This window comes from Serinus canaria, chromosome 6 (assembly GCF_022539315.1).
Source record: "Serinus canaria isolate serCan28SL12 chromosome 6, serCan2020, whole genome shotgun sequence".
NCBI classification, from domain to species: Eukaryota; Metazoa; Chordata; class Aves; order Passeriformes; family Fringillidae; genus Serinus; species Serinus canaria.
In genome coordinates this window covers 15,605,214-15,618,092 of record NC_066320.1, presented here as the reverse complement: position 1 = coordinate 15,618,092, position 12,879 = coordinate 15,605,214, and the positions used below count along the sequence as shown (strand labels likewise).

The 12,879-nt window shown below is 47.6% G+C and overlaps 1 protein-coding gene across 1 annotated transcript in view; it reads right to left on the bottom strand.

Annotated features, from left to right (window-relative positions):
* Positions 1 to 5,978, bottom strand: part of LOC108961631 (uncharacterized) — a 31,249-nt gene extending 25,271 nt beyond the window's left edge. Inside the window, exon 1 of the mRNA XM_030241418.2 lies at positions 5,727 to 5,978. Within this exon, the coding sequence (XP_030097278.2) occupies positions 5,727 to 5,775 (49 nt within the window). The 5' untranslated portion in view covers positions 5,776 to 5,978. The remainder of the gene's footprint in view (positions 1 to 5,726) is intronic.
* Between the last annotated feature and the right edge of the window lie 6,901 nt (positions 5,979 to 12,879).

The following is a 12,879-nucleotide window of genomic DNA, read 5'->3' as shown; positions in this document are numbered from 1 at the left end:
TAGAGAAACTTAAACCTTTCAAAGGTAAATACCATCCCAAACATCTCCTGTCTCAAGGCTTCACTTTCTTGGGACTTTAAAGTCCAAGTTATTTTACCAGTTGCACAATAACTAGCAGCTGCCAGGAGTCAGCCTGGTGTATGAGTACAGAGATCACTGACCAGGAGAAGGAGGGCAGATGTATAAATATAAAATTGTTTTCAAGCAATTTCTTTATCCCAAGTAAGTTGGATGCATGAGATTAACTCAAACAACTGCCCAGGAAAAACTTCTTCGCATTTCCAATCCTGCTCAAGCCCAATTCTTGCAAAAGCTCCCACCTTTCTAGTAAACCAAGTCAAAGCCTATATCCAAATCCCTGTGTTCCAAAGTACGGAAAACCATGTCTGATTTTTTTCTTTTTTGTGTCTATCCCTGTGACTCAAAGTTGCGTTTCACTGGCAATTCCTTCAGTTCAAGACCTGTTAAGCTTTGCTACATCCCTGAGAGGGTCTGTGGTCTCTGATGCACTGACTTAAGTATCATAGCACATGGTTTTCTGATGTATGCAACAAATGGAAGCACTGGCGGACAGGAAGAGGCCAGGCTGGCAGTGGAATGAGTGCTGCTACTGGCAGTAGGGAGCCACACCATACCAGCACTGCCCTTTGCTGCTCTCTTCCTTTCCAGTCTCTGCCCACCTGTTGTCTCAAAATGTTCATCCTGATTTTTAGGCTACTTGGTATGGGGAGAATCTCTGTTAAACGTGACACAACTGGAGCCAAAGCTTTGCTTTTCTCCATCCACCACTGTCTAACAAAGAATAGCAGAGGTAGAGCCATGGCAGCCGCCTTCTTGTCTCTAGAACTGCTCCAAGGTCCATGTGCACAGTGAACTCATCCATAGTGGGTGGTGCTGGCAGGCTTGTACAGCATGAACAGCCCAGAGATACTCAGCGAATCTCTTCCTCTCCCTGCTACCGTGTGCCACACATGCCACAAGACATGCAACATCCTACACACTGCAGTTCATAAGGCCAGTACTTTCCAACTTTACTGTGCCACCAAAAATAAAGGGTATAACCAATGACTTGGGTTCTTGGAGTAGTAGGGACTTAGCACAGCTGCCCTGCAAAGGAAGACCAAAGTCAAACCACAGCACTCCTACTATTCTGCTGAGCCCTGAGTACAGGAGTAAGGTGTACATGCAAAGTGCCAGAAAAGGTTTTTCGGCATCCTTTAGGGGACACAGCCTGTCTAGTAACTCCTCTCTGGCTCCAGCTGTGCCAAGGATGAAACTCTGCCATGCAGGACTGGTTCTGTGATGGGGCTGTGGCCTCCAAGTAACAGACTAAGAGATGATTGTCGCCTTTTGAAGAATCATTAGATAGCAGTGACTAGTGCCCTGGAGTCAGACTCCTGACCTAGAAATGAAAGGCCACCTCTCCCATTCAGTCCTTGCATTCCCTCATTGTCCTTCCTTCCCGTACAAAAAGACTCCCTTAGTTTTGTCACTGTGCCACATTCTCTAGCACTGCTGTCAGGACGGCTCTGGTGGTATTTCCCTTTCATTTCGAAGAGGTGGGTTTTTTTCTCACCAAAGATGAGGTCTCAATTTCCCAGCATTTAAGAGAGAAGGGGTCACTTCCTTTCTGAAACAATAGGCATTTTTTGCTGATGACTTTTCCCCCACGTGTGCTGAAGGGTGGGGTCGGGCGCTGGGGCCGTGCTGGCACCTCCTGAGGAGCCCCCACGCAGGCCCTGCGGGAGCCGTGTCACCTCCCCGGCTGGGGAAGAGCTGTCCCTAGCACAGCCCTGTGGGCTCAGGCAGGCGTTGCACGGACAGGACCTCAGTGCTCACAAGTATTGAATTACTCTTACGCTTACAAAAATCCCAAACCAACCCAACAAACAAAGTCCCCACCCCAAAAAATCAGTAACCACTACGAACTGACCCTCTGCGAGCAAAGTCTATCTCCACACAGCTTTGCCATGGATTTCCATGGGGTGGGGATCACCTGACTACCTGGTGCTTTACTGGACTGTTGATGCCAGTCCTGGCAATGGCAGAGGTGCCACTTGTCACCAAAAGTCTGCAAACTATCTGCCTTCCCCGATGCTTTTCAAGCAGCATGTTGAGTGTGCTGCTGGATCTTGGGCTGCCCAAACTGAGCAAGGCTTCTCCTAAATATTAAGGATAACCACAAACTGAAAAATGTATACAGAAAGCTTATCGCAGGGTCTGTTGTCTTCAGTGCACCAGTTACAACTTCTACCTACAACAGCAGAAACTTGTGAAGGCATGAAAATCACTGTCAGAGGAAAGGTCAGGTTTTCGTTGTTTTATTTGGTTTGCTTGTTGTTTTGGGGCTTTTTTTACTGAAGTTGTGGCTGAAAAATTCACATTTGCAAGGGAACGTGCTGCCGTGTCATAACAGTATTTGCAGGATAGATCTGATTCTGTAAACTTCAATTTATCCAATTGTAGAAGTGAATTGCACATGGATTTCATGAGCGTACATATACAATTCAATTTGCTCAAAATGTTGCATGCAAAGGAATAGTTATGACAAAGCTGAGATTTCAGATAGTCCTTGAAGGAAAAGCACCAGGTACTTAGATCCTTTGGCTCCAAGGTGGTCTCTAGTCTCAATGTTAGTTAAGGATCGTAGATTGGTAATATAATGTGACCAGAAATCTTATAGGTCCCCACAGGTGCAGCTGGTAATGATAAATCTATATAAAGTAGATGCCAAGAGAATGATAACAGGGTTCAAGGACTCTCACTGAGACTCTCTGAGGAGACATTCATTGCTTTAGTATCTGTGTTTTAGAAAAGCGGAGCTAATTATAGCTCTTTTCAAGCTTTTGAGAAGGAATGAGAGGGAGATTGATTGATTGTTTACTGATTGATATAGTTGGGTGAACTAAAGAGGAAATGGATTTCCAAGTAGAGAGGCCACTTGACACTTTTACAGCTTGCTCCTATTCTTTCCAAGTGACCTGTGAAGTTTTTGAAACCAAGCGACAGGTCTGATAGATTAGTGACCTCTGGCAGAAAGTCCCGGGGCACAGGAGGTCCCCTCAGACCACCTGGTTTATCAGTTACTTGTGTAGGCTGGCAGTCACCAGTTTTCAGACGAACACCTGACCCTGTGCACTGCACCAGCTAAAGCGCCGCTCCCACTCGTTTCTGCATTCACGCTGCAGCTTACTTCTTTGTATCTATGACCCGGTGAGAAAACCTGGCCAGGGATAATTTTGGTGCACAAGGATTAGTGCCTAAATCCTCCCTACTCTGCAATGTAACCAGTCCTGAGAGCTGGGGGAGGGAAGAGGTTCAGCCGCTACAATCACCTATGGGTCTTATTTGTGAGATTTTTGTCAGGGAGATGACAGCTGCCGCTAAAGACCTGCAAATCCTTCTTGGAAATTCCCATGTGTTCCTCCAAGAGAAAGGTTCAAAACCTTAAATAAAGGAAATAGTGCTTTGATGAGCAGCCCTAAATAACAGCAAAAGATTATTTAGCACACAACTCAGTGATATGTCTGAGCAGAAAATTAAAACAGTAGAAACAAATATATCACACATTGGCAAAAAATGTCTAATTTAAATCTTTTCCTTGTACATCTGATCTGCAGGCTGCCTCATCACAGAGGATTATTCAACCAGAAATTAGCTAGGAGCCAGGAGGCCCTTTGCAAGGATGGAACGTGCCCCCCAGGGATGACAGGTATGTAGTAATTCAGGTTTTATTGCCTATAATAAGCTTGGATAAACAACTGTTCAATAGCCCCAAAGACCAAGGCCATTTAGACATCAGTGCTTCAGCTGAAGCCATAGGAACTCGAGAAGGCTTAACAGCAACCTTTCTAATACCATTCTTCATGACAGTCATTGCTGTCCCTTGGTAAAACCTTGGAGAGCTGCTTCTGCTCAAAAAAGGTAGCACTGGACAGGCATAACCATGCTCTGGCATGTCTGAAATATTTTATAGTTGCAGTGAGAACAAGAGCCAATAATGCTATTTCTGAATAGAGATGGTGTCCAAATCAGGACACACATAATATTTGGTGTCTTTTTCCTAGCTGAAGTGATTAGAGAGTGATGTTGCTGTTTCTTATTTGGATAAATTCTAGCTGAACCTCTTTTTGATCCCTCAGTGTTCTGTAGGATAACTCTGCCACCCCACCAAAGCTTTCACCTACCCTATTAACAATACTGCTGTGTCTGGGTGGTGAGGGACACTTCCATGTGGAAAAGCAATTCTCCTTTCACCTCCTAACCCTGCCATCAGGTTTGCAGTATATATCTTGGAGGAAACAAGTTCATGGTCAAATTACATCCAGGGCAAAAAGGAGAAGTTTCTACCATACTTCAAAACACTCCTCAAACACCCTCCACATCTTACGGGGATGCTGGCATGTTCTCACAGCAGCATTGCTCTAGAGCCCTTTGTGTCATTGGGTAGCAGTTTCCAGACTGAACCCAGGCAGAGCAACGTGCTTCAGCAGCCTTGCTGCTGCTGGGGCACTTCACAGAGGCTCCAGCTCTCACGGAGCTCTAAGTAGCTGCCCCAGACCAGGACAGCTGGGAAGCACAATCCAACCAGAGAGTACCTGAGTGTCTCCAAGAATGTGTCATTTCTGGTGACTCCATGGGAACAATTGCTGCAGCAGTCCAAAAGAAGCAGGAGTTTGGCATAAGGATGGAAAGTCAGGACCCCAGGAGGCATCACCACCTCAAACGCAAGGGTTTGCAACATTTTTACCATCCTGCTGTTGCACTGCACACTACATTTACGCTCTGACAAACTCTGACTGTAACCACCTCCATGCCAAGCAAACCAGCCCAGTGCAGCCATGCCAATGAGACAGAACCTGCGATCTCGTTTACAGCTGCCACAAGCCAAGCTGAGGGGTGAGCTCAGGGGATGTTAAGAGAATTCTGCTACGTGGGGCTTGTGACCTCAACGCCTGCAGCTCTGGCTAAGGTATAAAATATAGTGGCTCCATTATGCCTGAAAAAGGCATACTGAGGACCACATAACTTGTTTGCACAACTGGCTTAAAGAGTTATAGGTGATCAGCTGCAGGACTAGAGCTGTTTTTCTTGCCAGGGTCACCTCATCTGCACAGGCGGGAGCAAGTAAAACACCTCGCACCCGTGACAGTCCTTGTTGGATAGGGATACATTGCCTAGAAAGCGAGCCGATATCCGTAGCCCGCGCCGCGACGGGCGGACGGCAGCCCCGAGCAGCCTCAGGGAGCCGCGCCGTGCCGGGAACAGCCGCTCCGGTGAGTGCCGGTCCCTCGGCAGCACGGACCGCTCGGAGCCACAGTGCTCCCGCCTGCCCTGCTCCTCTCTCCCAAGCTTTGCCACGCTAACCAAAGCGAAATAAGCCCGTTTAAAGAGGAAATGGAACCGGTTTCTTAAGCGCGATCTTCGTCCCCGCCGGCTCCGGGGCAGGGGCTGACGGGCCGAGGGCTGGAGCGGGAGGGGACGCGCCTAGGACGGCCTTACCTGCGAGGGGACAGAGGCAGCCGGAGAGCAGCGAGCGCAGCATGAGGCCGGGCCGGCAGCGGCGCGGGGCCCGTCCGGCGGGGCCCGGGAGCAGGGCGGGCCGGGATGGGCTTGTCCTAAGTATCGTCCGCGCTTACACTGAGGGGAAGGAAGGGGGTGGCGGGGGTGCGGGTTTGGGGAGGTGTTGGCAGCCGCCGGCTGACCCGGGGGGACGGCCGACTCACCTCTCTTCCAGGGCGCTCCCAGGGTGAAGCTCCGATGCCAGCTGAACATCCCGGCGGCAGCAGCCGCCCTCAGGGGCGGGCGGGGCACTGGGGCGGGGGTGCCATCGCTGCCGACCCTCCCCGAGTTGCTGCGCGGCCCCCGGCGGGCGGGTGAGCGGGCCCGGGCTAGGGCATGGCGGGGCAGCGCGGAGCGGCAGCGCTGCCGGCGCGGAGGCTGCGGAGCGGCGTGCGGGCGCCCGGCCAGCAGTGACTTATAAAGGGAGCAGCCCAGAAGAATGTATCTCCTGTGGCTGATAAGCCGAGATGACTGGAGGGGTTTGAACTACCTTTGCAACCCCCGGAGGAGGGAGGGAGAGAGAGGGGAAAAAAAGGACAGCAGAGAAGAAATAGAAAAATATTTCAGTACTTGCATAATATCAATAAACAACTCCCCTCTCTAGTGGCAGGGAAGGCTGGAATGTTTAGGGTGGGGAGGAGTGAGAGTAAAAGAGTACAGTGGGTTTGTTGGGTTTTGGTTTTTTTTCTTTTCAGGTTTTTTCTTGTTCTTTATTTAAATTTTATGTTATGTGTTCATAATGGAAAACTGCCTTGGTTATCACTGGGGCTGCAGGCTATGGGTAAGAGGGGTGAGAAAAAAGTGTCAGGACTCTGCTGGGTGCAAGCTCCCATGGGCAGATTTGCACTGTCTCTATACTCCAAACATGGCCGCCAGGCATGAAGTGTTCTGAGATGCCCTGGGCATGGTTGAACCCACTGGAGTGTTGTCTTGAGAAACGTGTGGGAAATTACTCCTAAGTTCCCAACAACAAGAAGCCCCAAAACCTATATAGAGTCTCTGCTTGCTAAGAGAGCACCATCCCTGCATTGCTCCCCCATCCAGACTTCTGCTGACATGAGCACTCTCAGGATTGAAAATGTGCTGCTCCACCGGTTAAACCGGCCTAATTCCATGGACTTCAGCTGTCCATAGCATCAGTGGCCCCAAGGAGATCACAGAATGGTGCTACAAATGCCATGAAAAAGTGAGTGAGAGGGGAGCTGTCAGGGGAGATCAGTCCAGTTGCCCCATTGCTTTGCAGGTGCTAGCCTGCAGTCCTGTGCCTCTGTAGCACACACTTCAGGACAAGTACCAACTAAAGTGAGGTCACTTTTTGCTGTATCAGTCACTGGAGTTTGCTGACTGGAGCCAGCCACAATTCAAAGGTAGGGTATCTAATTTGCCCCTTTTCCTACCACATTCCTCTTGTATTTAATTATTAATTGCTCCCAGATTTGTGTCATTGACCAAAAGGCATCTTTTTTCCTCAGGTGTGGAGGATTTTACTGCACTCCCCTTACTTCCTACTGCAGTGAGATAGAGTTTTTGGGGGCTGCATCTGATTCTCTTCAAACACTCCAGGCACCCACAGTGCACCTAGCACTTAGTCCTCCTTTTCTGGGAAACCAGAAGAGTGTGGTTTGCTATGTGGACAGAGCCAAGTTTTCTATGCTCTTTGGGCTGGTGAGAAGGAAAGCTGTAGGTTCCCTTGGGAGAGGAGGTCCCTGTTTCCAGCACTGAGACAGTGCTGTGGTTAGTGCTGTGTGCTTACTGTCTGACATGCTGCCATGCTTGGCCCATGCAACCAGCTCGGGCTCCCCTCTCAGCTCCCAGCTGCAGAGGGCAGACTTAAATTATTAGAGCAGCAGAGAGCAGTTACAGATGCCTTAGCATGAATGCAATAGCACAGCCAAAGGAATTCTGGGGGCAAAGCCTCTCACCTTCAGCTCTGCTGCCCATACACCATTTCACTCTCTTTCTGCCATTGAGCTCCATTGTTTTGTACACTGCTGAGCACACTCCTATACTACCTGGAGACTCTTTTTTTCATAACTAGTTTGGAGAAGGAAAAAAGCTACAATGCTGATGTTTGTAAATAGCTTCAACCCAAAGTGTTTTGAAAAGTATCTCATTTGTAGTAAGCAAAGTGTTTGATGCTGGCAGAAATTGATGTTCCTAAGGCGTCTCAAGCTGGCTCTTTCTAAGCTTGGTTTACTCCCTTGTGTTCAACAAATGCTTGAGGCCAACAGAAATGACTGTGTTACCAAATATAATAAATAAAACAACCCACTGACAGTAAGCTTTTGAACAAGAATAAAATATCCCCTGGAATGTGTACAAGACAAGTACTCTAGCTGGGGGCTAGAATTGAATGAAAATGGCTGGCAATGGGCACAAGACTTCAATGCTCAAGGTACTCTCACAAGAGGGTGTGTTTGTGTGTATGAAACTGACAATTAAATTGGAAATGCCCTATGTTGACACAATATATGACAACATTCAGAGTCTAGAGGGCTCCACAAAGCTGTTGTTAGTTGTTGCATATGATTATTTTTGTCTACACTTGGAGAGTTTTAGTAGCATCACTGTGTTTTATATATTTTTTCAACTCAGGTTTATTTGCTATATTATCATCAAGATGTTTTACTTGAATAGCTTAGCACTGAACCAGAAAAAAACATTAGCATGCTTAGGACTTTTATGCCAGTGTAAATGCATGTACCCAAAGGGAGATTTTACCATTTTGTGCTTGTATTATGAACAGCAGTGAAACCTTCTGAAGGGTGGACATCACCAATTCCAGCCCTCATCCAAAACAGCCCACAGGCAAGAAACAAAAGTGATCCTTGATTTTGGTGTCCAAGCTTGAAAAAAGTGCAGAAAAGGGAAACTGATTATTAATGTGCTTTTGTCTAAACCTTGTGAACACCCTTGACATGGGAAAGATCACGTTCCCCGTGTATATTGAAACAGTTGCTGCTGCAGTACAAGAAGGAAGGAAAGATGCCTCTATCTTGCAACTTCGTCTCTTGTCTGGCCGTGAGAGTATTGTCAAATCTCACCATTTAATTGGGAGTTTTGAGGAAGATCGACTCCTTTTCCTTAAAGTCCATTTGTTAGTGAGGGGAGCATGGGGTGCTGGGGCTGAGCTGTAGATTGCTGTCCTGGAGCAGAGCGCAAGGATGGGAAGGAACCAGTCAGGCAGGGAAATAGACTTGGGACAGCCTGGCCTGGGGACTGGAGCCACACTATATCTGGCACACACTATATCTGCCCTTTCCCTGCAGCTGCCAGTTCTTGTGCTGGGTCTCCTTCCCATTTAACCATGTGCTGAGAGTGTGGGATGTGTTCTCCAAATATTAACTGGGCAGGAAATTCCCTCTTGAGCTGCAGAGGCTGTAAAAGGAAGAGGAAAAACCTCTTAGTCAGCATCAGCTTACATTTTGATGAATGCATCAATTTCCTCAGTCATGAGAAAACTCTCCATCCAAATAAGTCCACAAGGTGTTGTGTTTCTGGATCCCCTTGGTGTACAGCTGCATCCTGTGTTTCTTGTAATCTCTGTAAACTTAGAGCTTGTGGAAAGCGTCTTCAGAGCAGAGGGTATTTCTCTACTGTGGAGAAGTCAGGCTCGAGCTCACAGGGAGCTGCTTTCACCAAGGAGGGTGGGTGAGGGGGTTGGGCAATGTCTGTTTGTACTACAATTCCTGAGTTAGGTACCTGGAAAGCAAGAGAGATCTATTAAGTGGTTGCTCCTTAAACTATTGTGTAGTTTGGGCCATTGTAATGTTACCTCATGTCCCAATTACTACTGTGACATCCCAGATCTTTCATAAAAATGACTGCTAGAGTGTCCAAGGAGATGATCTGCAGTTGCAAAGGAGGATGCCTGTCAAATGTGAGCCTTGTTTCAAAAAACTCCCCAGAAGACAAAATATGCAGTAGCAGGGCAGATCCCTGAGCAGATACAGCTCTGCACAGGTGAGCTGTCCCAGCTGGGAGAGGTGTTCCTCTGCTGTTTGGCTTTAGGCATGTCCTACATGCAAATAATTTCATCTCCTTCTGCCACAGCTTGTCTGGGAGAACAGGATTTTTGTAAGTAGTTTCAGAGCCCATCTTCTTTAACTTGTGCAGCCCGCAAAGCACAGGATTTCTCATGCATGTAAAAGGTCTCTCCACCTGGTGTGAAGTATTCATGCTGTCGAAAACCACATTTCAGTATCATTGTCACTGGGGTTTTTACACTGAAGCACACAACGAAATAACTGTCAACCTTTCATTATACATACATATTAGACCTTTTCCATCCCATTCCCTGACTCCATAGATAAAGGCTGGATCTGGACAGATTGCTTGATTACCTCCTGATTTGTTTTGTTAATATGCAGCATGGCACAAAAGGACTCTGCAATGCAATCACCTTCTTGACTTAAATATGTTTTCTTTCACCCTGGTACAATCAAGGTTTTGGGATGCAGCATACAGAGGGACATTGGATATCTGTGTGACAGTGTGGGAAAAGGATTTAATGTCGTGTTATGGGGGTACTCCCCAGCAGCCGAGAAAGGACAGGGAGGGTATGTTCTGTGCAGCATCCATCAGGGTTGGCTTGGACCTGTGCCCGATGGCTGATTGTACAGGGTTTTTTTCTCTTTTAGGTTTTAGCTGCCTTTGCCCAATCTGCCATGCCAGCAGTGCAGTATTAATGTCTTTTAAGTGAGGACTTCCAGCACCTTCTGCATGAGGGTCTCACCACCAGCCTGGGGGTATTGTGGGGCTGTTGCCCTGCTGAGCCCAGTGCCAGGAAGGGTGTGGGCAGGCATGGCTCCGGGGAGCCTGTGCTGCCTCAGCCAGCAGCCCCTCACAAGAGGGACAGGTCAAGGGGAAAAAAAAGAGGTGTGGGTTCAAAGAGGAATTGCATTCCTGTAAACGGAAGTTTCCAGAAGACTCCAGCTTCCTGTGAAACAGTTCTCTTGCTAACTTGGCAGTGGCCTGCATGTGTACAGCTTGTCCAGGTGAAGGTTTGGGGAAGAGGAAGCTGTTTCACTGCAGTGAACTTATGGTGCAAAAAATATCTTCTTGGGGTAGTGAGTGGCTCTTGACTCTGTTAGAGGTAATGTGTTAACTCTTGCAAATCTTGTGTCTTGCTCCAGACACTTGGCATAGTCTAAATACATTTCAGTTTTTGCTCTTCCTTCACTTAATTAACACTTAATAACACTTAATATTAAAAATGTGCAAACCCTGCCTATACAAGCAAAACCCCTCTGCATCTTCTCTGCCTTTCTTAAGGATACTGCTGCCCCAGGCAATTCCCCAAACATATGAGCAGGAGAAAAAGTTGCCACCTAGACCAGCACCAGTTTTGCTTGTTGGTGTGTGCACCAGCCTTTAAGAGCAGAGAAGGCTCAAATGCCTGGTGTGTTTGGATCCTGGAGCAGGTATGTGGTCCCTGCTCCACCCTGCTGTAAAAGGACCCTGGTGAGCCACATAGGAAGCAGCTGCCCAGAACTCTGCCCTGGGAAGTCAGGGTCAGTGGCCTGCCAGGCACATTACTTCCTCTGGTGCACAATGGAAGCACCTTTGTGCTCACTGAGTTGGGCTGAAGGGCTGACTTAAAAGATGTTAAAACAAGTGCTTAAACTCAGTCACTGCTTTCTAGGCCTCCGGAGCCAGGACAGTTCCCCTCACTTTCCTGTCACTACCTGCCCTCAGAGTCCACACTTCCCTCAGCCAAGGGACAAGCTGGCATACCTCATCAACACCTCCTGAAGGTAGGCTGAGCTGCATTGTACTGTACTGTGCTGGCTACTTTCTGGGTTATGGCACAACCCAAACCCTCTGTTTTCCTTCTGTGATGCTTCAGGCTGGATGGTGGCAATACAGACACAGAGGGGGTCCCCATTAGCAGTTCCTCACCCCACAACACTTGCATCCCTCTCCACCAGTGGTTTCAGGTCAGGTGTCTAAGACCATATGCACCAGGTCTCAGCCAAGAGAGGACAGTGCCTGGTTTGGGATGGGATGGGCAGCAGAGCAGCGGTGAGCACCTTGGGGCCATACACTGGTGAGGCAGTCAAGTGTGAGTGGAGGAAGACAGAGAAGTGATGCTGGAGAGCTGGTAAGTAGCAGGAAAAGTAGTAGTAGAGGTGCTTGAGGACTTGTGTTAACAAGTAAGGAAGGAACAAAGCAAGCAAGCTGAGCTGGGCATGAGGCAGAGGTGCCTTACTCTTCTTCTGGGACCTTGATGTCCTGGGGGTGCCTGGGGGTTGCTTCTGTGGCCCTGACAAAGGACAAGTCATGATCAGGGTTACTCTGGAAGGGGAGGATACTTTCATGTTCTGCTTTGTCATGAGGAGACTTGTAAAACTAGATGGTAATCCAAGGGACCATGACAAAAAGATAAAAGATATGAAGGAAGATCGAGGAGTTTTCCAGAATGAAATTGTGTGAAAAGGTGATGAGGAGGAACTCAAAGGAGTGCTGCTGTTGACCTGGGCCTCCTTTTTCACTCTCTGAGGTGTTAGCAGGCCTGCAAAGCTCCACCCCGGCCTGGGCCTGACCTGGTTTCCTATCCCTATTATGAATCTGCCCAATGCAGAAAAATGGGTACCCTCCACCCTCACTTGATCTGTTGCTGGGAAGAAGCCAGGCTGGGCAGGATCTGCCAGGAGTGTGCCAACACTGTATCCTAGCCCAGAGATGGGGTGTGAGAGTATCCAGAGAATCCCTCAGTGTCTTAGCTTCTTTGTTTTTAATGTCTGGAGAATCCCAGTGGCTGTGTGAAAGTGCTACTTTAACCTTCCAGTTAACAGGGCTGAGGGTTTGGCAATCGCTGCTTCATTTACCTTGCTGCAAATGCTGCATCACTGTAAACATTGCAGTTTCTTTAGTTTGGAAATGCTCACTCTCATTTTAGGACAATCCGTTTCAGTGGAGTAGAACAGAAGAGTTAGATCTGACTTGCTAACACATCACCAGAGTTTAAGAAGTACAAATAGCACTTAATGATATCCTGGACAATTTGCAGTGCTTTTCCCCTGAATACATGTGCACTCACCAGTAGAACTAAATCTTTTTCCTGTATAACAATTTAATTAGAACTGATTAAAGTAAACAGGTCCTGAATGTTTGAATATGATAGCAATACTGCATTATAAATGTAATTTTGAATAAATAATGACTTCTTTGCTTGAACAGGGTAACTATCCACCCGAAACACGGGGGAAAACTTGAGTTAATAATAAAACCCCCACCAATTTCAATAGAGCTATATTTCACCTTAATTGCACCCATAATTGCACTTTCACAGTTTGATTACAAAATTTTCTGTTT